The sequence below is a fragment of the Balaenoptera borealis genome, assembly GCF_965194805.1.
Source record: "Balaenoptera borealis genome assembly, chromosome: 18".
Lineage (NCBI taxonomy): Eukaryota > Metazoa > Chordata > Mammalia > Artiodactyla > Balaenopteridae > Balaenoptera > Balaenoptera borealis.
This window is the reverse complement of record NC_138877.1, coordinates 25,615,643-25,640,973: the sequence shown is the minus strand read 5'-3', so window position 1 is coordinate 25,640,973 and position 25,331 is coordinate 25,615,643. Positions and strand designations below refer to the sequence as shown.

Sequence of the window (25,331 nt, the reverse complement as noted above, 5' to 3'; positions counted from 1 at the left end):
TGCCTTCCTCTTGGCTTATCAGAGCTGCCTTCAGCACCTTCAGACTTTCTCCTTTCTAATCTCTCTTGCATTCCACTGCTAGAGTTAATTTTCTTTTTTTAAAAAAAATTTTTTTAAATTATTGTTTTAAATTTTTGGCTGCATTGGGTCTTCATTGCTGTGTGCAGGCTTTCTTCTACTTGCGGCGAGAGGGGGCTGCTCTTCATTGTGGTGCGTGTGCTTCTCATTGCGGTGGCTTCTCTTGTTGCGGAGCACAGGCTCTAGGCGCGTGGGCTTCAGTAGTTGCGGCGTGTGGGCTCGGCAGCTGTGGCTCGCAGGCTCTAGAGCCCAGGCTAAGTAGTTGTAGCGCACGGGCTTAGCTGCTCTGCGGCATGTGGGATCTTCCCGGACCAGGGCTCGACCCCATGTCCCCTGCATTGGCGGGCGGATTTTAACCACTGCGCCACCAGGGAAGCCAGAGTTAATTTTCTTAAAGCGCTGAAGCTTATAATTAAATGCTTGAAACTCAAAACCTATTGTGGGGGAAAGCAAGACCTTAAGCACATCTTTGTTTTCTCATCTGTAGGTATCGTCTCTGCTCTAAATTTTTATTTCCATGATTTTTTCCCCAAGCTGTGTCAGTGGTCCTTACGATCCATCTCTAGTTTACCCACCCAGCGCCCCTGCCCCGCCCCCAACAATCCCTGCCCTTAGAATGTGCCCTAATCTGCTCATCCTCTTCGCTCCTGTCTCCTCCCTTCCCCAAAGCACACACCACTTGCTGGTTAATTACTCTTTGCATATATTTATGTTGTTTCCCCAGCCCATTCTGGCCTCTTACTTTAGGCCATTGATTTAAATTCTGCACACTCTTTAAAAATAGTCTCCTAGAACTAATGGTTAAAGAAAAGTTCTTGGAGGAATGTTGGCAGTACCAAATGATGTAGCATTAAGGTAGATTGCAAACTGGGAACAAGCCACTTGATTTGTCTAGACTGTGCTGTCCAGCACAATAGCCACCAGCCATGTGTGGCTATTTCAATTAAAATCAATTAAAATTAAGTACAATTAAAAACTCAGTTTTTCAGTCTCACTAGTACATTTCAGGTGCTCAATAGCCACGTGTGGCGAGTGCTCCTGGGACAGTGCAGATAGAGAACGTTTCCATCGTTGCAGGATGTTCTATGGGACAGCACTGGTCTAAGAGGTCACAGGTGACTTTTGAGTTGTGTTTCAGGGACTTCTGGAGGAAAAATATATTTACAGATGGTCAGAGGAAATGCCTGATGAAAAAACAGAAGAGATGAGTTTAGACAGTTGGTCCTAGAGATTTGACAGTGGCAAGAGGGAGAGACATAGGGGAACAAGTAATGACCAAGTAGAAAGAGAGGTGTGGAAAAAAAGTTGTGAGAACAGAAGGACCAGATCTGTTCTAGACATTGGAGGAGGAGTAAGTACGAAGAGGTAGACATATTGGACGTTGGGATAAACAGGACGTTGGCATGGGTTTCACTCTGTTTCAGTTTTGGGTGAAGCCCCAAAAGATTGCAAACAATAGGTGGCAGTGATATCCACATTCCTAAGTAAGGTTTGCACCTCTTAGTTCACCACCTTGAAGGTGTGGTCAAGCTTGAAGAGACCAAGACAGGGGCCGAGAGGGCGGGAGGAAATGGGATGCTTCCATTTCACCTGAGTGAGGGTGTTGGAAGGAGACCACTTGGCTCTCTTGCCATGATCTGTGTGGACACTGAATCTGGACTAGACAAGTTTAGAGGTCAAATGCTGGAGCTCTGCCTGCCTGGCTGGCTTCAGAACAAAGAGGGAGAGCTGCTCTGGAGCCAGCTGTGCTTTCGCTAATAACAAGGCAGCATGTCCATCAACAGATGAATGGATAAAGGGTATGTGGTATATGTATACAATGGAATATTACTCAGCCATAAAAAAGAATGAAATGATGCCACTTGCAGCAACATGGATGGACCTAGAGATTATCATACTGAGTGAAGTAATTCAGAAAGAGAAACACAAATATCGTATGATATCACTGATATGTGGAGTCTAAAAAATGATGCAAATGAACTTACATACAAAACAGAAATAGACTCACAGACATAGAAAACAAACTTACAGTTACCAAGGGGGGAAGTGGTAAGGGAGGGGGCGAGGAGGGATTAATTAGGAGTCTGGGATTAACAGATACACACTACTATATATATAATAGATGAACAACAAGGACCTACTGTATAGCACAGGGAACTGTACTCAATATTCTGCAATAACCTGTAAGGGAAAAGAATAAAAAAATAGGTATATATGTATGTATAACTGAATCACTTTGCTGTACACCTGAAACTAACACAACATTGTAAGTCAACTATACTTCAATAAAAAACAAACAAACAAAACAAAACAAAAAACAAGGCAGCAGGGTTTGTTTTCCACGGACCAGGAGAGGGCCTGGTGGGTGGTCTTTTAAATTAAGAGTGGCCCTACTCAAGAGCCTTTCCTACCAGGGACAGCATCACCTTTGCAGTACAGGCTAGAGGTGTGCCCATCAGATGCAGAGGCTGGAGGGTGGGCAGGCATTCTGAGCGATCACCTGAAGAGGCTTTGCTTGAGCCCAAACTAGGGGGAGCTGCACAAGGATGTTTCCAGAAGGAAAATCTTTGCAGAACCCATGAAGAGACCCCTTTGAGGAGACAGACACTGTGGGTAGTAAATTGAAGGAAGGAGCTGACAGATTCAAGAGAAGAAGCCTTTCCATGCCTGGAACAGCCTGGACTGGGGAGGGGAGAATCTTGAACTTTGAATAAAGTTTGGAGTTCGGGCTGGACATTTTACTTACTGAAATATAATGGTTTTTGTGACTAAAGGTGACCAGAGAACTTCTAATTTTTGTGAATGACTGAAAGAGCTTTGGAATGGATTTCATCCATGACAGGGAAGGAATAGGCTTCTGACTGGATTAAAGGTGCAGTGGCTAAAGAACAGAGTTTTTGCTGCTTGCACTCCGGGGGGCCTTATTTATTTGGGGTAATGGCTATACTGATTTGGAGTTGGATGAGAGTACAGAATGTTTAGAAAAGCTTTTAAGAGATTGCGTTGAGAATTAATCAGGAGTAAGCGAAAGGATAATAACCTGCAACGTGCTCCGTTGAAGAGAAACAACAGGCATTAATGGAGCAACAGCACATGGGATTTTTGCTGCTCTTTCCGGGATTACTCTGCAGTCTGGGATAAGGAGGAGGCTATTATATATTTATTTGAGGTTTCCAGTTTTGGAATTTTCAAGCCTCACAGTTTTGTGGATTGCCATTTTGAAGTAAGAGTAAAGCAAATGGAAGACGCTGTTTAACACAGCCGAGTTCTTTTCTGTTTGTGGCGGCTCCAGTGCCTTTTAAGGCTATTAGGGGGCTAGTAATTAAATATGTTTCTTTCAGCTCATGGTTAGGCTGGGGTTGTATATTATTTCTATTTTATTCTTAGGATTGGTTTCTTTATTATGTATGTTCTATGAGGACTCTTGTTACACTTTGTCAGTTAGGTGTCACATCCAGACAGCAGACAGAAAACAGGCTCTCTTTTCTGGTATACCAAAAGCAGTCCCTCCCCACCCCCAGACCTCCACTCACATCTCATTGGCTGGAATTAGGTCTCATCCCACTTCTGAACTAATTACAGATGGCACGGGGAAAGGAATCCTCCTAGCAACTTATTAAACTAATTAATACGTACTTGCTGGAGCTAGGAATAGATTCAGCATCCCCTAAGCATATGACTTGCAGAGAAAGAGTGGGTATCTAATCAGGGTTCTGTGAGGAAGGAGAAAAAGATATTGGATGCTGGGTAGAGTCTTGTACCTATTCCTAGAATTATATATACTGACTTATTACAGATTAGATGGTAGGAACGTAGTATATGTTGACTAACTTGCTGTCACAAAAACCCCAAAATATAGTGGGTGAAATAATATAAAAATCTATGTCTCTCTCACCAGTAACCGTTCAGAGGCATGTGGTCCAGAGCTGGTGGGATGGCTGTAACATAGCTTGAATATTAGAGTGGCCAAGTTGTAATAACAAAGAAACCCCCCAAATTCAGAGACAGAGAACAAAGAAGTTTCTCTCTTACATCACAGTGCAAGGAAAGTTTCTGAGGTGAGTGAGTATTTCTGCTACGTGAGGCCACTCAGGGACCCTGGTTCCTTCCGTGTTGTTTCCTTGCCATCTCCCCAAGGGATTGTCCTTACCTGGGGGGGGGGGTCCCTTATGTTCCAGGTTCCAACCAGAAAGTGGAGGAAGAAAACTTGGAGGAGGGAGGCCCATGTATCAAGGCCTAGGCCAGAGGGCACCCATTACCTCTGCTCAAATCCCATGTGCAAGAGCTCAGCCACAGGGTTCATCCAACTGTGAAAAGCTTGTGCTGTACTCTGTTCGGGGTGCTATAACAAAATACCATAGGCTGGGTGGCTTATAAACAAAAAACATTTATTCTCACAGTTCTGGAGGTAGGAAGTCCAAGGTCAAGGTGCCAGCAGATTCAGTGTCTGGTGGGAGCCTGCCTCCCAGTTCATAGATGGCCATCTTCTAGCTGTGTCCTCACATGACAGAAGGGGCAAGGGAGCTCTCTGGGGTCTCTCTTATAAGAGCACTTATCCCATTCATGAGGGTAGAGACCTATTCACATCCCAAAGGCCTCACTTCCTAATACCATCACATTGGGGTTTGGCTTCAACATATGAACTTCAGGGGGACACAAACATTCAGCACCTGGGAAATGCAGCATCAGTGGGCACATTTCAAGGTTGCCCAAGTCATCACCATTGCTGGCCAGCAGAAAGTGGGGAAAACATAGTCCAAATCTAGGCCAAGTGTCTCTAAGGGGATGACACTTGAGTTGCCCCCATCTCTTCTACTCAATTCCCGTTGGCCTAAACTTAGTCACATGGCTGCATATAAGGGAGGCCAGGAAATGGAGTTTGTAGCTAGAAGGCCAAGTACCGGGGAAGGGAAGAATGGACTATGGTAGACCACTAGCTGTTTCTCTCATGAAAAGGTTTCTCTCTGATCTACATAGAATCTTTCTATCCAGAGACTGCTTACTTATTAACAAATTTTTATATAATGCCTAAGGCCTATAGTCCCCCATCATAACGTTTCTGACTTTAGTTACTTGCCATCTTTCCACCATAGGAAAAACTGATAGTAGTAGTAAAGCAGTATTAGTAGAGTCATTATGAAAAAAATTTTTCTACAGGTGATTTTTATAAAAAAATATACATGACCTTGGCCTTCTAAAACAATGTGTATAGTTGTGTTTGTGTTTGTATGTGTGTGTAGTTTTTAAACTTTTATAACCTCAGGTTATACATTTGATAAAAGAAAACAGGCATCTTTTTGGAAGTGAGTGGTAAATTTTCTTCCTGTAGCCCATTTGGACTTAGGTTCTGCTACTCTGAGGTGATAACTTACTTTCTCATGTAGGAAATTATTCTTTGAGTGGTCATAGGATGTTGTCCTAAACTTTTATATGTATTCTTTTACATGCTATTTTCAGACTTTTGGGTTCATACTTACAAACTGGTTTAGTGAGGTTTATAAGTAAATGAGTAGATTATACACACCTTTCATTTCTGGTTAAAATGAAATTAGATGTTGTGAAAACCCTTTCTAGAACCTTAAGTATGATCTCCAATATACTATTAGCTCCAGGAAGGCAGGCATTTTTTTTTTTTTTTTTTTAATTTATAGAGAGAATGTTTTGCTTATCTCTTTTAAATTTTATTTATTTATTTTTTTATTTATGGCTGTGTTGGGTCTTCGTTTCTGTGCGAGGGCTTTCTCTAGTTGCGGCTAGCGGGGGCCACTCTTCATTGCGGTGCACGGGCCTCTCACTATCGCGGCCTCTCTTGTTGCGGGGCACAGGCTCCAGACGCGCAGGCTCAGTAATTGTGGCTCACGGGCCCAGCTGCTCCGTGGCATGTGGGACCTTCCCAGACCAGGGCTCGAACCCGTGTCCCCCGCATTGGCAGGCGGATTCTTAACCACTGCGCCACCAGGGAAGCCCAAGGCAGGCATTTTTATCTGTTTTGTTTACTGCTCTATCTCCAAGGCTTAGAATAGTTCTTGACATGTAGTAGGCATTCAATATGTGTTAAAAGAATGAAAAGATATGTAAAATATGATATATTTCATGTGTGAATCATAGAACCTGATTTTCACCTCTGAACTTATGGAATTTGGATTAGGCATCGGAGCGAAGTAGTCTTTGGTTGCCTCACCTTCCAGGGGAAAAGTACAGCAAGCCTTAGAACCTTCCCTGGCTCTGTTTAACCTCAGCAGACAAATTCTATGTGTACACAGAGAATTGTGTACAATAAAGGTAACACGTATATGATACGGCCTAACATAGGCATCAAGATGTAGGGATATGTGAATTGAAGAGAGGGAAAGGAAATGTTCCACTCCAGGCCAAAAACAAAACATTCACTTTTCTCAACACAGCTTTTCTCAAGTGGATTGGAGTTTGAGTAGGATGAGGAAGAAATAAAATAATTTGGAGCCTAGAATGACTTTTGGGGGTGAGGGAGATAGGGTTAGACTATCGTCTACAGACCGAGTGGGTAACTTGATCTGTTTTATGATTTATTTTTTTCTCATACTGTAATTAATATATTTTTCAGAATTCACGTACCACTGATAATATTGAAAATGAGAGATAAGCTTTTTAGAGTAAACATAATCTTAGCACATTGCTCTCCTCTGCGAATCCATTACCTTTTACAAATAGGGTTCCATGAGGACTGAGCATATGGAATTGCAAATGAGTGAGCTCTATATAGGTGGTGCATTTGGAAAGGAGGGTGTTTAAGCCCAACAGTTGGAGGTGAGTCAGTGAGGAGGAAAGATCCTGGGGAAAAGCATTCGGGCCTCTGGAAAGACGTAAATGTGGGTCCCAAGATAGGAGGGTCCATGTTTTGTTCAGCAAATAGCAGGTAGACCAGTAAGCCGGGAGCATAAGCTACAGGACCAGTGAGGCTGGATGCTGCACGTAGAGAGGGGGCTACGAAACCAAGTAAAGATGTAGACAGTCAAGGGCCTCAGACGCAGGGTTTTTGTTTTACTCTGTGGTTTATGAACAACCAACCACGATTTTGAACAGGGAAGTGACAGGATGAGAGCTGTATCTTAAGGAAACAATTCTGGAGGAAAGGAGTATAGAGAATTAATTAGCGGGGACTAGATTTCCTTTTATGAACAATAGGGAACGTTTGTTGGATTGTGCTGTTCAGTTGAGGCCTGCGCAGTAAGCCAGCATCCCTGTGAGTGAAGAACAACTGCGAGGAAGGTTCCTCATCGTGGGTTTTGTTTGGAGACCTTGAATGCGGTGCCTCTTGAGCTTGTGCTCCTTGGCGGTCGGGGAACATCTGGTGTGCACCTGCTGGGAGAGCCAAGAGCCAAGGGTCCTGGGCCCCTCTTTGGGCTCACAAGCCTGGAGGACAAGAGGTATTTTGTTCATATTGTCTGGCAAGGTCTTCTCTGTGTTTCGTCCTTTTGTTATCGCCAGTCTTTGGTAAAGACTCGTTTGAGTGTTCTGTCTTGCCCCCATTTTATTATGGGCTATTAAGAGTGGAGCTGTTTTCCACACTCGGGCCAGACTTTAAGGGGAAGCTGTCACTTCCAAATGAAGGATGAGTACTGGTGGCAGGCTGGCTGCCGGTCCAGCTCTTGTCTCCAGCAGGAGATTCTTCCTGCAGTGCTGTTCTTCATTTCTCCATAGGAGGTGTCTAGGTGAGAAATAACGGAGTTACCAGAATTGGGGCACAGGCAGCAGGAACAGACAGGAAGACCGTGTTTCAAAATCATTTTGATGGCAAACTAAGGAATGTAGGGGCAAGAGAGAATTAAAGATAGTTCAGAAGTTTGGGGATTATGTGCTTAGAAAAATGCTGCTGCGGCTGCTGACAGATGGGGTCACAGGAAGAGGAGCAGAGCTGCCGTGGGAAGGTGCTGAGTTCGTTTTGAATTCCAGATTGGGTGACTTTTACCCAGTGTTGTGTAGTTATTTCCCAGAAGTTTCAGAATTAGCATCTAGGTTTCCTGGACCAGACAAATGTGTTTTTTAAAATTATGCAAGAACATATATTACATGAAATAAAATCTACTTGTTGCGTTTCAGCTGGTGATAGCATCTCCATGGAGCTGGAGTTAAAAAACTACTGAGAATAAATGGAGAAATTTGCTTTAGGAGATCTGTATCTATTTAGAGGACATAATGGGAGGATGAGTTCACCCAGAGAGATTTGGCAGGTAGGATATATTTGGAAATAGCCAAGGGGCAGTTTTCTTGAAGAAGCAGTGAAAGCTAGGCAGTAAGCTTGAAGAAAATGAAAGAGACAATAAGAATACTCTACATTTGAAAAAAAAAAAAAGAACTTTAAAGGAAGTTTAAAGGAGAGGCAAGCATAGATTGGAACCTGGGACATAATGAAGAGGTGAAACAAGTTTATACTCTTTAAGAGCAGACATGCTGGGGGAAAGAACGGGTGGGGAGGGAACAATCAGAGATGGAAGGCAGAGGAAAGAGTTCAGTTCCGTTTAACAAACAAATTATAAGTACCATTGAGGTGATGGGCATGGTGCTGGGTACCAGGGATACAAAGATGGAGTAAATGCGGTCCTGCCTTTGGGGAGTTACTGCCTCATAAGGGGCAGGAGCGAGAATAACAGAAGAACAACTGATATCTGCTGAGCCCTATGTGCCAGGAAGTGTTGTAAATACTTTACATGAATACATTGGCTCATTTAGTCCTTACCACACCCCTACAAGTTAGTTATCGTTGTTATTATCCACAATTCAAAGGACAAGAAACTCAGGCACAGAAAGGTTAAGTAATTTGCTCCAGGTCTTTATCAACTGGTCAGCTGTGGAGCCAAGATTTGCACCCAGACTGTACAGCTCTGCACCCCTGTGCATCACACAAACAGATGAGTACACTACACGGCAAAGAGAGAAGTAAGAACAATGCACAAAAGTAGCACAAGGAAGGGAGGAGTTAAGTTTTTCTGGCAGGGGATAGAGTAGGGCAGGGAAGATCTCAGAGGAGGAATAAATGGAGGACAGGAAATGGATCCTGATAAAGGAACACACTGTCATGACCGAAGTATGGAACCCGTGTTGGTATTTGTGTGTGTGTTATCGTTTTACTTAGTGATTTGCCCAGCCTTCGTCTCTCACCTTTACTCTGCCCTGTTCTGATCACAGAGGACAGTCACATTTGATTTTATTCATTTTGGGGAACAATTAAGATGGTCTTAAAAAATCTACTAGAACCGAGTTATCCTTTTAGGGGTATCAGTCCTGCCAATTGAAACCATCATTAGAGTGGAGTTTATGATTTTAAAAATAATCCCTCCCTGCCTCCCTCACTTGTTCCCTCTCTTTCTTTCTTTCCTTCTTTTTTTCTTCCTTCCTTTCTTTTTTTCTTTCTTTCTTCCTTCCTCCATCCCTCCCTCCCTTTTTCCCTTCCTTCCTTCCTTCTTTCCTTCCTACCTGTCTACTGACCTACCCATCTACTTACCTACCCATCTATCAATGAATTCAGAGAACTGGAAGAAATGTAACTGAGATTTTCTTATGCAGTTGGGACCCAGATAATCTCTGGGGAAGAACCAGTGAACTTGAAGAGCAGATTATTGAAGATTACAGTTGAAATTCCAGAAAATAAACAGATATTTTACACAGATTGGTTAATAGCCCTTTCTGAGATAAACATGTGTGGTAAAGATAGGATTCCTGGTGAGATGTAGCCAGATCCTGAGCATTACCCCATTTCCCGTCCCATCCCTGACTGTCTGGACCCTTTGACCACTGACCCCTTGGCTGCACTGCCGTCCGAACTGGGAACACACGGCAGCAATATTGCGACACTTAGGCATGGCGTGAGGTCGTTTGTTATGCACATTACTTACTAGTTAAAAAAAAAAAGTAATGTTTAGTGGTTTATTTTAGCCACATCAAAATGCCCCTGCATCAAAATAGTTGTGTCATTGTGGCCGAGTGGGAAAGTAGTTACATCAAAATGTCATGTGTAGGCAAAGGGATTATTCTTGGAAGTGAGTGAATCCTTCCTTTAATAAAGGAAGAAGTGAATTCAGGATTAGAAGGATAGATTTGTTTACCCCTTTACAACAAAGTTATTATGTGCCACTCATGGGATCTAGGCAAGGATCGGTCTAACTCTGACAAGAGGTCCATCTATGTTCCTGGCTCTGAAAGAAAAAGCTGGGCATCGGGCATAACACCACTACCACCCTGTGGTAGTGTGTTGTAGTTCAGGGTGTTTCATGAAAAAAAGTACATCTGATGTGTACATCAGATGTACATGCCACATGGACATTTTGTTCCTTCTCCTTTGAATAAAAGTATAAGAGCACTTTATAAAATCATATATTTTTATCACTTTAATATTAATCCAAAAAATAACATTTAGAAACCCCTAAAGAAGGAACATATTAAAAATGGAGAGAAAGCTTAATTTTAGGAATGAACAAATAAAACTTCACAAAATAACCACAGTCTCAGGAAGGTAATTATATCTGTAGCTTTTCTCAAGACAATTACAAACCAGTGTAGGGGACAAACTACTTTCATAATCGTTAGATTGTTTATTGACATAGAGGGTAATTAGAATATGTTGGTATAATGTCTATTATTTTGCTTTAGAATGCATTAATTTATAAATATAGTGCATTCTAAACTATTACATATAGAATGGATGAACAGCAAGGTCCTACTGTATAGCACAGGGAACTATATTCAATATCCTGTGATAAACCATAATGGAAAAGAATATGAAAAAATATATATGTATAACTGAGTCACTTTGCTGTACAGCAGAAATGAACACAACATTGTAAATCAACTATACTTCAATAAAATAAATTTTAAAAAATAAAATAAAAAAACAAAGTAGCATGGTCATATATTCTGATACACAAAACTGCTTGAGGACAAATGCTTCAAGTGGCAGTTTATAAAAAGGGAAATGTTTTGTGATGTAAACAAAGCGCCTGCATCACCTTACTGCATTATCCTTAAATACTGGTTCTGGAAACACATGCCATCTCCATTCTTCTGTAAGCTGGGATCTTCCTGGCTCACTGCATTTTCCTCTGGCTCCTGACTGAAACATGTCCTCATCACTGCCACTGCAGTTCCTCTGCCAGTATTCACTTTCTCAGTGAGGTCAGGCGGGTGCCAGCATGGGTTTGGGTGGTGGTGCAGGCTGGAGACATTATTCAGGGAAGGGGAAGATTAAGCATCTAGGGCTGCCCTTTTCTGTCCACACGCCTCCACCCCCCATTTCCCGCCACATGGTCGTGTCCAGTGCAGATCCCAGCTCCTCGTTCCCTCATCCAGCGGTCTTATTCTAGCCTCCTTCTGCAAATCAAAGCTGTTTTTTCTCTGAATGATAGTTGAGTACAGCCTGGTTTCTTGTGGGCCGCTGGCTTTCAAGAGGAGGAAGGGAAGAGCTTGAGTGAGCATGCTCAGTTATTAAACCCAAATGACTCCCCCCACTGGCTGGAGCAGAGCCAGTGGGGTGGAAAGAGGGCAGGAGTGGTACACTAATGGGGTTCCATATACAGAGGAAAGAAACATTTTGAATATAGAGATACAGTACTTCCTAAAACCATGTTTTAGGAAGATTCTAACACCAAATCTGTAAAATGTTCAAAGCTAAATAAGAGTAAATGATCAGACTGGATATCAATTAAAGTGCTAAATTATATCTTTTCAAGGTTTTACATAAATTATTATACTTAAATATGTTTATGAGAGTTTATTAAACCTGACTGATAATCATAATGACGAACAGAGATTTTTTTAAATTTATTTATTTTTGGCTGCATTGGGTCTTCTTCGTTGCTGCGCGTGGGCTTTCTCTATTTGTGGCGAGCGGGGGCTACTCTTCGTTGTGGTGCACGGGCTTCTCACTGCGGTGGCTTCTCTTGTTAAGGAGCACGGGCTCTAGGAGCGTGGCTTCAGTAGTTGTGGCACGCGGGCTTCAGTAGTCGTGGCTCACAGGCTCTAGAGCGCAGGCTCAGTAGTTGTGGCGCACGGGCTTAGTTGCTCCACGGCATGTGGGATCTTCCTGGACCAGGGTTCGAATCTGTGTCCCCTGCATTGGCAGGTGGATTTTTAACCACTGCACCACCAGGGAAGCCCACGAAAAGAGATTTTAATATGTGTAGGTTCATATACCCTACTCCAGACCTGTTGAATCAAAACGTCCCAGATATGTAAATTGGTGCAGCCACTATGGAAGACAGTATGGCGCTTCCTTAACAAACTAAAAATAGAACTACCGTATGATCCAGCAATTCCACTCCTGGGTATATATCTGGAAAAGATGAAAACTCTAATTTTGAAAGATTCAAGCACCCCAGTGTTCATAGCAGCACTATTTACAATAGCCAAGACATGGAAGCAACCTAAACGTCCATCAACAGATGATTGGCCTAAGAAGATGGGGTATATATATATACAGTGGAATATTACTCAGCCATAAAAAGGAACGAAATGTTGCCAGTTGCAACAACATGGATGTACTCAGAGGACATTATGTTAAGTGAAATAAGAAAGAGAAAGACAAATACAGTATAATATAATTTATATGTGGAATCTAAACAATAATACAAATGAATCTGTATACAAAACAGAAGCAGACTCACAGACATAAGAAACAAACTTATGGTTACCAAAGGGGAAAGGTGGGGGGGACAAATTAGGAGTATGGGATTAACAGGTACAAACTACTATACATAAAATAGATAAGCAATGCGAATTTACTGTATAGCACAGGGAACTATTTCAATATCTTGTAATAACCTATAATGGAAAATCTGAAAAAATATATATATATAACTGAATCACTTTACTGTACACCTGAAACTAACACAATACTGTAGATCAACTATACTTCAATTTTTAAAAGTCCCAGATGAACTGAGGCTGTTCATGTTTATAAAGTTCTCCATGTGATTCAGACGATCAGCCAGATTTTAGAATAACTGGTGTATTTGATAGAGCTTTATGTAATGTATGTATACTTATTTTAACAAAGAGGCTTAAATTTGTTTTTAAGACAGTAGGAAATTCATGGTGGGACAAAATTCAGAAGGGGAAAGAAGAATACAAGGCACAAAGCCAAAGGGTCTGGAGTCGAGAGGAACTGAGGGAAATTTGGAGGCTGATAGAAATAACAGGCTTGAAGCAATTTAATACTTGGATGGTAAAAGAGATTGACAGACTGGATCAGAATGACACCAAATGGTTTACGTTCCAAAGTCTTAAGATGATGGGCAGGACTTCCCTGGTGGCACAGTGGTTAAGAATCCATCTGCCAATGCAGGGGACACGGGTTCGAACCCTGGTCCGGGAAGATCCCACATGCCGCCGAGCAACTAAGTCTGTGAGCCACAACTACTGAGCTTGTGTTCTAGAGCCCGCGAGCCACAACTACTGAAGCCTGCGCACCTAGAGCCCATGCTCTTTAACAAGAGAAGCCACCGCAATGATAAGCCCGCGCACGTCAATGAAGAGTAGCTCCCACTCACTGCAACTAGAGAAAGCCCACGCGCAGCAATGAAGACCCAATGCAGCCAAAAATAAAAAAAATAAAATTAATTAATTAAAAAAAAAGGTGATGGACAGTAGTCATTCAATATAAGTTCTGGCATATGTGTGGAGAAAAATAGTTCTTGTTTTATAATCAGGCAAAAAATAGAGGAGCTAATAAAAGAAAAAAGTGATATTGTCATAGAAGATGCATACATTAAAGTGCATTCTGGTGATGAAGGTAGACTTTTAGTTTAGAGATGTAGAGTAGAATTCGGATCTGTGTGGATTGCATTTTGACCTTTCAAGCAAAATTATGTAAGTTTAACTGTTGGATAGAATAGGGAAGGATAGAAAGTTTATTACAAATAATCATTGATTTACACATTTTATAGATATAAGTCTGGATACCACCCAAATACAATATTAATGCTGATGTGATAGATGGCCTCCCTTAGTAATGATGGAATGGTAGTGAATAAAAGTAGAATGGCTTTCGATTTGGGAAAAAAAGAAAAACCCAAGAGAATAGTCAACAACTAATTGCTTAAATTTGCTGCAGGGACATTTGCAAATGAGAAAGAGATGGCCACAAAATAAGCACCTCTGGGTGCAGTTCTCAGAATGCTGTCAATTTCCTGCCCAGGCTCTCCCTTAAAAGCTCTTAAGATAGTGTACAGTTCAAGTTTCCTCTAAATGACATTCAACTGCTTTATTTGAATATCAGTCTTCACTTCATTTATTCTTTTGTGCAATTAAGAGCTATTCTCTGTGCTAGGAACTATGGTAAGTGCTGGGGCTACAGCGGTGAATAAGGTGGGCCTGGCCCTACTCTAATCTAACAGGGAGGTCAGTTTGAGGCTAATTGAATTTTGAAGAGCCAGTGGCATCCAAGTGGAGTTATCCGATAGCAGTTGTCATCATTTTCTAATTCTTACTGGTAAATAAGACTGATGTTCTAAAAAGTAAAATAGTAACACTATATAGCAGTTTTAAACTCTGCTCCATTATTAAATACCATTTCATGATTGATTTTTCTTCTGTAAATGTTTAGAAAACTATACATTTTGGAACTGTATACTTTATGTAATTAAAGCTGATCTTTGTGGGATAATTTCTCTAAATATAAGCATTGGGCTCTTGTTCAGAAATGGTATCTCTTTATTGAACTGTGTCAGTCCCACTAAAAACACCTTTTCCCAAAAGTATGACCTGTTAAAATAGTACCTTGCTTATTAATGACACTTTATACAGCATTTGGGAGTTTATGAAAGATATTTACACTTCATTTTGTTTTGTCCTAACAACTCTGAAGAATACAAGGCAGGTGACAGTGATCTTCACCTTACAGGTAGGGAAACTTAGGCTCATAAATGTTATTGCTCATTTGCAGCCACAAATCTAGTAAATGGAGCCAGAAATGGAGCTCAATCCAGGGCTTTTTTGGGAAGTCAGGTCTATTTCCTTTGTGCTTTCTGACAGTATATTGACTTGCTGAAGAGAGAAAAATTGAAATATTTTTCTCCACTTAATTCCTCAAGTTCTTATCAGAAAAAAATGTTTTAATCCTCTTAATTTCTTACTTTTTGTTTCCTAATTATTGAATAAATATATTAACGTATCGTCATTATTTTCTTAGTATCAAGTCCATGGTTATATGTGTAGGGTGGAAAAATAAATAAGATACAGGAGAGAGAGAGACATGAATTTTTTAAAATTCCTATTCTACATGATTAACACTATAAGTTATGTGTGGGCGTAGTGCTGTGGATGCACCCAGGATATGATGGCCACCTGAGCCTTGGAGGATGATAGGATGGGGTGGGAGATTTCTAAGAAGAAGCAGAAGAAACTATTATGAGCAGAAGGAAGAGCTCATGTAAAAGCTTGGACGTAGGGAAGCATGGAGGATTTGGGGATTCGCAGGTACTTCTCTTTTCCTCTCCTGTTAGAGGAATTTAGGAGGAATGCTGAAGATGAAGCTGTTACAGAAAGTGGGTCATTTATGGAAGGAAGAGTGTGTGCCCAGCTCACAAGTCTGGGATTACACTGTGGGTGATAGGAAAGCACTGAACATATTAAACCAGAGTTTGGCGGGATCAAAAATATTTCTTATGGATAATTCTGTCCATGGTGGGAACAATGGACTAGTGGTGGGAAAAACTGATCGCATGGAGAACATGTAGGTTACTGTTGAGTTCAAGGGAGTGAGAGGAGCTTGAACTAAGGCAAAGGCGGGAGGAGTGGAAAGGGATGGACTGAAAGATAAGATCTGTTCTGTAATAAATAATGATTATCATGGGGACTAATGTTAATGATGATGGTATCTTGTCATACCAGCTTTTTAAAAAATTATGTATCCTTTCATATCCATTGTTTCACATGTCACAACAGCACATAAAGATATACAGCATATAAGGATATTTCCACTTTAGAAATTAAAGTCTGTAAAACTAAAGATGCTTACCATTCAAGGAAGTCTAGACTCATGATGTTATAGGTTCTGTACAGGTACCCTGTACATAGACAGCTTTCCTAGACCTTATATAACAAAATGGATACGGCAAAGAAAGGTATAAGACAAAGACTAATTCTCTGTTTGGGAGGGTGGAGTAGATAGAGAATTAAAAGAGATAGGAAAGAAGTGATTACATACAAAGTATAGAGTGGTGAAAATTCTCTTGACCCATGTCTTAGTCTGTTCAGGCCGCTGTAACAAAAATGCCAAAGACTGGTTGGCTTAAACAATAAATATTTATTTCTCACAGTTCTGGAGTCTGGGAAGTCTAAGATCAATGTACTGGTAGAGATAGCCATCTTCTAGCTGTGTTCTCACATGGTGGAAGGGGCAGGAGAGTGCTCTGGGGTCTCACATATAAGGGCATTAATTCCATTCATGTGGGCCCCACCCTCCTGACACAATCTCCTCCCAAAGGCCCTACCGCCTAGTACCATCAAATTGGGGGTTAAGATTGCCCCCAAACATTTAATCCATAACAACCCACATCTCCCATCACAACAAATTCCATTCCCATTCCCTAGAAGAGAAATTAAGGGGTCGTGCTGGGGCAAGACTAGGAGAAGCTCGAGATTTTCCTGGAATTTTTGAAGGCATCTGTAAAAGATGAGTCATCACTGACATTTCCAGTTCTCCACATCAGCGCTCTTCACCACACCTATTTGATGTCCCCCCAAAAGCCAACATATGAAAATGTATGTTTATCAGATAAATCAGGCAGTAACTGATGTTTTCAAAGATTTTTAGCTTTACAAAAAGGCTCATTGAATGGCTGTTTGTAAAGTTGCACTTTCCTCAGGACATTGAAGTAGTATGCCATCAAAGCAACTTCAACTTGTGACACAGAGGTGTTTCTGAAATGTTAGGTGAAATCCTAGAGCGCTCATGTGTGTATAATTTAAAAGAGAAATTACTTTTGTTTGCTTTTAGCAAGGGGCGCGAAATGAGCAAATTGCACAGCTTTAAGACATTGGACTGCAAACAGTCTCAGAAAGCCAGATAGAAAAGAGATCTTAAAACTTTTAAAGCTTATTTTATTGAAACAATTTTTTTTTCAAAGCCAAATTCATTTAACTTTTTGTTTTTAATATTTGGAAACTGGGTTATTGGATTACAGTTAGGGGCTATATGACTTCACTGATTTTTCATAAAGGTCAGATTGTACTAAACTAATATCTGCCAGATTATATGATGAAATGGCCATTAAATGCAAATGTTTCTAAGCCTTATTTTGAGGGAAGGGAGAGCTTATCCCTTATCCTGGAAATTGTGAACAAAATAAAATTAAAATCTAATGCTTATTTTTCATAGATTATTCATAATAACTGATCATAGCTAATTCTTATGTCTGTTACTAAATTCAATTTGTTATTCTAGTGGAACATTAATATTGAATATAATAAATATTTCGATTTTAAAGAAAGATTCCTTGTTTCTTCCTTTAGTTTACTCATTATTTTGAGATTTTTCAAACTACAGTATTTTTCTCTGAACCACGCTTTGCCTATAGGATTATATTTGCAGGAGCTGTTACAAATTAATCATTTTTGTTGTGCTCCTTCTTTTATGAGAAGTGTTTGTTTAACTTGCCATATATAAACAGACGTTTATTTTAAGGATTAACTTTCATGTGAAAAACTGCCTCCTAGTTAAGTCTTTTTAATCACATCTCTAGAGGAAAGCAAGCTAGCTTCAGATGTCTTTTTCTTTCTTTTCTTTCTTCAAGAACTTAAAATTGACTGTATATTATAACATAGAGAAGTTTGTAAATGCATGTATCCTCCTCAGCCTCACACACTGCAAATAAATCCATGCTTGTGCAAGATTTAAAGAACATAAAGTTATATAGTAAAACAAAGATAAATTACTTGCCTTGAAAGTGACTATGTAAGGAGGATCTTTAAATTATCAATAGCCATAAAATCAGGGTAGATCGACATTTGCCTGTTCCTCTGACTATGTCTCCCCAAACTCTCACCCAGGGAGTGCACCTCGGGGTCCATATATACTTTTTTGCATTGTATTTGCTGTTTTTTATATGCAGTGAAAAGAAGCAGACCTGCTGAATGCTGGAAACCATAAAATCATTTATAGCCATTCTTTCCTGTTTTCCTTCCTAATTCTATCTTCGTTTTAAAAGACAAAGTTATATACCATTTTACACTTTAAAAGTTGTTTGGTTTAACATTTATGGGGGCCTTAAAGTGTCAGCTAATGTGTTAATTGGTGATGTTATTAAAATACGTAGGACATGGTCTTCGCTCTATGAAGGTCACAGCCTGGTGGGAACACAAACACGCCATTCAGTTGTCGTAGGTGCTGTTATACAGGCAGGAGAAGGACACATTCGAGGGACAAAGGTGGGAGTGTTCTCTTCTTCCTAGGGGGTGGGGAAGTCTTCCAGAGGCGGTGGCACTAGATCAGAATTGAAATGATTGGGTGCTTTCAAGACAGGCGATTGAGGAGGGGGCATTTAGGGCAGAGAGAGGAGCCTCTGGCCGGAGGGGCAAGCGAGGAGGCTGGACAGCATTGTGCAGGGGTCGTCTCTGATACATATAGAAGTCTGGACTTCATGCTGCAGGCAAAAAAAAAAAAAAGATACAAATGAATTCATTTACAAGACAGAAAAGGAACCACAGACCTAGAAAGCAAACTTATGGTTACCAAAGAGGAAAGAGGAGGATAGGATAAATTAGGAGTGTGGAATTAAAATATACATACTTCTACGTACAAAACAGACAAGCACAGGGAAGTATACTCAATATTTTGTAATAACCTTTAAAGGAAAAGAACCTGAAAAAGAATATATGTGTGTGTGTGTGTGTGTGTGTGTGTGTGTGTATAACTGAATCACTTTGCTGTATACCTGAAACTAACACAGCATTGTAAATCAACTATACATCGATTAAAAAAAAAAAAGATAGCGAGAACTAAGGAAGGATTTAAGCAGTGGCATAATGTAATCAGGTTTTCATTTTAGAAAATTACTCTAGTAACCATGTGGAGAAGAAATATTAGATTATTTATGCTTTTTAGAAACAGCCTGATAGAACATAAATAGACTAAACACTAACTTTTCTTCCTCGTTGCCTTCAACAGAACTTTACAAAAATCTTAAAACACCCACTTTTATAATTTGAATTGCCAAAAGATTTGTTCTCTGGATGAGTTATATTTTTATAGCATTTCAAGACTTTGTGATCAAGTTTAAGAATATAGACTTTCTACCCTGGGTAACTTTAGATGCTGCAGCAGGACAGCTCGCCACTTAACTCTTCCTTATTAATACCCTTTTCTCTCGCAATCTTTTGCATCTAGTTGCCCAAGGCAAATGCTTACACTTTCCCTTGGTTCTTTTCTCTCTCTTGCCCTTCATGTCTATCAGAGAGGCCGGTAGATGCTGCCTCCAAAATAACGTCTCAAATTCCTCTACTTCTGTCGGTCTCAGTGATGCTACAACCTTAGTTCCATCCTCCCTGGTCTCTCCCTGGGACTCCTGCAGCAGCCTCCTAATTGGTCCCCCACTCTTTCTCACCCATTTCCCCATTCTCACTGTCTGGCTTCAGACAGTTCACTAGCTTTTTGCACTTAGAATAAAAAGCAAGCTCCCCTTTGTGGCCAACATCTCCTGGCTGTTGTCTCCCTTAACCTCATCTCTTGACACTCTCCTTCTGCCCCAGCTGTTATTTGCTCTCACGGAGGCCTGCAAACACTTATTCACTTCTTCCAAGAAGCTCTTATAATTTGGTGCCTGGCAAATACTCCATGAACTTAATAGCATAACAATATCATAATAACACTTTCTGCCATTTATTAAATATTTTCTGTAACCCAGATAGTGTGCTAAGTGCTCTCCAGGCATTATCTTATAATTAAATTAGATGCAACAAGCTTGTGAAGTTGGCATTATTATCCCCATATTTTAGGGGAGGAAACTGGGCACAGAGAGCTGAAGTAACTTACGTAGATTTGTACTGTTAGCGTGTAGTGGAGCCTGGCTTGAAGTCTGTCTGTCTGATTCTAAGTCGGGCTCTTTGGTACTGAAGTTTCAACAGTATTTTGTTATCATTAAATTTTAATGCTCTCACAATTCCTGGAGGACCATCTGAGAGCAGGCTCTAGAGGGAATCTTTTAATGAAATTGAAAGTAAACATTAGTATGACCTAACTACCATATTAGAGACAACAAACTTTTCTCAATATTTTATGTCTTCTTGATAATAAAAGACAGTATAGTGTAAAAGTTGGAAATAAACTCTGGAGTTCAAACAAACATGGGTTTAATCTCAGCACCTTCTATTCATTCATATGGATCTCCATATCATATGTGCCAGATAATCTTCTAGGTATTTGAGACACATCAGTGTGCAGTCCAGTGGGATGGATATAAAATGTTGGTTCTGTAAGCTGTTTTTGCCCTGGAGATTCACTGTAGCATTACTGCTCTTCTGTGAATTCAGGATAGATGTGATCCATCTTGGACCCCCATCCCAAGGGGATCTATTTGAGTCAATCTCGTGACATATTTCCTAAGGACAGTCTCATAGGAAGGCTGTAAGTTTAGTTTGCTATAAATAAAGTGTCCTTCCTTCTTCCTTTTTTTTTCCTTCCAGTTAAAATGAAACATTAAATTTAACTTTATTAGATATAATAAACTCAGGGAACTTATATTCTTATAGGGGTAGCACAATAAATATAATAAATAAGTAAATTACGTTATACATTAGAAGATGGAAAGTACTTTGTGTGGGGAAGTAAATAAGATCAGGATGGGGGAAAATATGGAGAGCATGTGCAATAGGAGGTCAGTGAGGTGGGTCTCATCAAGAAGGTGAGAGACTTGAAGGAGGTGAAGGAGTTGATCAGATGGATATTTGAGGGAAGAGCAGTTCAGGAGGAGAGAATAGGTAGTGTCCAGTTCTAAGGGATGTGCATGCACGCCCACTTAAAAGCAAAGCATCATTGTGAATGGAGGTGACCAAGTGAAGGAGAGATACTAGATGAAGTCAGAGGGGTTCCAAGGATGTTGTTGGTGGCAATAAAATGAACTTGTATACATAAAGCACTTAGCACAGGGTCTAGCCCAGAATCCCAGAGCCCCTGCCCACCTCTTCCAGCCACATCTCTTGCTGCTCCCCGTTGCAAGCTCTACCCTGTGTTTATAACCAGAAACTCTGAAGATTCCCCAAATATCTGCGCTGTTTTATACCTTTCTACTTCTGCACACACGTAAAATACCCTTCTCCCACTCATCATTCTGATAAACTCCTTCAAGACCCACCTAAGGCTCTCCTCTGGGAGGACAACATCACTGACTTCCTCTGAGGCAGAGCTTCCTTCTTTGGGCCACCATGCACCATGCTTTGAGTATGTGTTTGTTACAATAACACATAGCTGATGATAACTGACATTTAATGAGCACTTACTACGTGCCATGCAGTAATTACCTTTACGTGTTTTTAAAATTTATTCCTCACAACAACAACCCTATAAGGTATGTCCTGTTGTCATCCCCATTTTATAGATGAATAAATAAAGCCATGAAGTTTATTGACTTGCCTAAGATCATCCAGCTACTAAGGGGTGGCACCAGGAGTTGATCACAAGGTTTCTGGCTCCAGAGCCCATGCCTTCTTAACCATTACATTATACTGCACCTCCACCCTTCCACCATTTTACTATATACAAGTATATATGTACTTATATATGTACATGTACTCATCACACTCTATTGAAAAGTATTAGTTTTGTGCATGTGTCTTCCATAGTATTTTTGACTGCTTTGAGTCACCATGTTGAATTCACCTTTGCTCTTTGGGGCTTTGCACATGTGTTCCCTTGTTGAATGGGGAGAATAAAATATTCTCTCATGTAATTTGCAAAGCATGAGAAATAATATTCAAAATGTTAATGATAGTGTGTCATTAATTTTGAAATTTATTTGGTTTTGAATTTCATTTTAATCATGTTGTTGTGTTTCTGCTTCTCCCTAGACCAGTATTAAAGAGGGACAACTGTTGAAGCAAACAAGTTCTTTCCAAAGATGGAAAAAGCGATACTTCAAACTTCGAGGCCGTACACTTTATTATGCAAAGAACTCAAAGGTAATTTGAGAGAATACTAGTTGCAAGCACTCGAAGGCTGTAGATGGAATTGAAATTTTGGTTCTATACACTGTTTTTGTCTTGGGGCTCACTAGCATTACTGCTCTGATATAAATTCCATATAAATGTGATTCATCTTGGACCAAATCCCAAGGGGGTCTATTTGAGTCAGTTTCATGCCATTTCCCCTAAGAACAATCTTATAAGATGGTCCTAGTGTAGTCTGCTTTCTTTCTTTTTTCCTTCCAAGTAAAATGAACAGTTAAATGTAACCTTATTAGATAGATATAATAAACTCTAAATTTGGGTTCCCCCCTTTCTTGCTACTTTTTACCCCATAAATCTTTTCCTGAAAATGAGAGAGAGAATTGCTGTAGTTACTAAGAGTTCATACTCTGGTTTCAGACAAGAGTTCGTATCCCGATTCTAGCACATTCCAGTGGAGTGGCTGTGGACAGCATGTTGTTGAGAGGAGGCTTAAATGAAATTACGTACATGAAGTGCTTACATAATGTCTGGCACAAAACAATCACTCAATTATGCTAGCATTTAGAAATAAAAATCATAGTGAAATAAAATAAAGGCTTAAATAATTTTTATATAGCAATTGAATGAAATAAGAATGATGAGCTTTGGAAGAAAAAAATTGTAATGATGAGCCTCCATTTAAAGCAGATATTTTACTGTTCCTTCAAAAATAAACATTAAGGTGGGTACCCTCAGCTGGCACTGGAGCCCCACCAAAACAGCCCCCTGCCCTGTTAGACCTGGGGGACACCTTTGGCCAACACTAGTGTCCCCCCAAAGTGGCTCCTGCCCCAGGGGTCAGCCCCACACACCAGAGCACCCACAACAGTTGCAACTGGTCCTTGCAGCCAGCCACACTGGGGTCCAGCCTTGCATACAAGCACCCCCTCAGCAAGTGCAGCTGAGCCACAACAGGAGGACACATGCAGCCCACAAAGGGGACACTCCTGGAGCATCTGGCCCTGGTAACCAAGGGAGACCATGCTACTGGGCCCCACAGGATACCTTCTACACAAAGCCACTCTCTCAAGACCAGGGGATGTAGCTGATCTATGCAACATGTAGAAACAAACACAGAAAGTTAGGCAAAATGAAGAAACAAAGGAATATGTTCCAAATGAAAGAACTAGACAAACCCTCAGAAATAGATTGAATGAAATGGAGATAAGCAAACTTCCAGAGAAGGTGTTCAAAGTAATGGTCATAAAGATACTCACTGAACTCAGTAGAAGAATAGAAGAGTGAGAATTTCAACAAAGAGATAGAAAATAATAATGGAAATGAAAAATACACCAGAGGAAGCCAACAGCAGATTAGATGATGCAGAAGAGAGGACCAGTGGTCTAGAAGATAAGGTAGTGGAAATCACCCAATCAGAACAGTAAAAAGAAAAAAGAAACCAAAAAATGGATAGTTTAAGGGCCCTTTGGGCAACATCAAGTATACCAACATTCACATTATAAGGGTCCCAGAAGGGGAAGAGAGAGTGAAAAGGACAGAAAACCTGTTTGAAGAAATATGGCTGAAAACTTTCCTAACTTGGTGAAGGATACAGACATCCAGGCCCAGGAAGTACAGAGAGACCCAAAAAGAGTGAACCCAAAGGGACCCACACCAAGACACTTTATAATTTAAATGCCAAAATGTTAAGCTAAAGAGAAAATCTTAAAAGCAACAAGGGAAAAACAACTAGTTACATACATGAGAGTCCCCATAAGACTGTCAGCTGACTTTTCAGCAAAAACTTTACAGAAGGGAGTGGCACAATATATACAAAGTACTGAAAGGAGAAAACTTATAACCAAGAATATTCTATCCAGCAAGATCATCATTCAGAATTGAGAGAGAGATAGTTTCCCAGACAAGCAATAGCTTGTCTACTTTATAGTTCATCACCACTAAGCCAGTCTTACAAGAAATGTTAAAGAAATTTAAACAGAAAAGAAAAAATTATAACTAGAAATATGAAAATTATGAAAGACAATATCTCATCAGTAAAGGCAAAAATATAGTAAAGATAGTGGATCAACCACCTATATAGCTAGTATGAAGGTTAAAAAACAAAACTAGTAAAACCATATATATCTACAATAATGAGTTAAGGAATACACAAAGTAAGATAACATCAAAAACATAAAATGGTGGATGGAGTAAAAATGTAGTGCTTTTAGAACATGCTCAAACTTAAGCAACTATCAACATAAAATAGACTGCTATATACAGAGGTTGTTGTATAAGAACCTCATGGTAACCACAAACCAAAAATTGATAACAGATATACAAACAATAAAGAGAAAGGAATATAAACACAATACTAAAGAAAATCATCAAATCACAAGGGGAGAGAGCAAGAGAAGAAGAAGGGAACAGAGAGGAACAACAAAGATAACCAGAAAACAATTCACAAAAATGGCAATAAGTACATAGTTATCAATAATTACTTTAAATGTAAATGGACTAAATGCACCAATCAAAAGACACAGCGTGGCTGAATAGATACAAAAAACAAGACCCATATATATGGTGCCTACAAGTGCACATGGAACACTCCAGGACAGATCTTTTATTAGGCTACAAATCTCAATAAATTTTAAAATACTGAAATCACATCAAGCATCTTTTCTGACCACAACAGTATGAGACTAGAAATCAACCACAAGAAAAACTGGAATAAAACTCAAACACATGGAGTCTAAACAACAAACTCAGTAACAACCAATGGGTCATTGAAGAAATCAAAGAGGATATCAAGAAATACCTTCAAACAAATTAAAATGGAAACACAGTGTTCCAAAATCTTTGGGACTCAGCAAAGGCAGTTCTAAGGGGGATTTGATAGTAATACAGGCCTACCTCAGGAAACAAGAAAAATCTCAAATAAACAATCTAATCTTACACCTAGAGGAATGAGAAAAAGAAGAATAAACAAGTCCAGAGTTAGTAGAAGGAAGGAAATAGTAAAGTTACGAGTGGAATTAAATGAAACAGAGACTAAAAAACCCCACAAAAACCTAAGAGCAGGTTCTTTGAAAAGATAAATGAAATTGATAAACCTTTATCCAAAGTCATCAAGAAAAAAAGAG

General features: G+C 40.0%; 1 protein-coding gene across 8 annotated transcripts in view; it reads left to right on the top strand.

Moving 5' to 3' along the window:
* Positions 1–25,331, top strand: part of DGKH (diacylglycerol kinase eta) — a 184,706-nt gene that overhangs the window by 48,305 nt on the left and 111,070 nt on the right. For all 8 annotated transcript variants that reach the window (XR_014236916.1, XM_082365281.1, XM_082365283.1 and 5 more), the window contains exon 3: positions 22,111–22,221. Coding sequence is in view for 7 of the 8 variants with exons in the window: in XM_082365281.1 (XP_082221407.1) it covers positions 22,111–22,221 (111 nt within the window). In the remaining variant the exon portion in view is untranslated. The remainder of the gene's footprint in view (positions 1–22,110; positions 22,222–25,331) is intronic.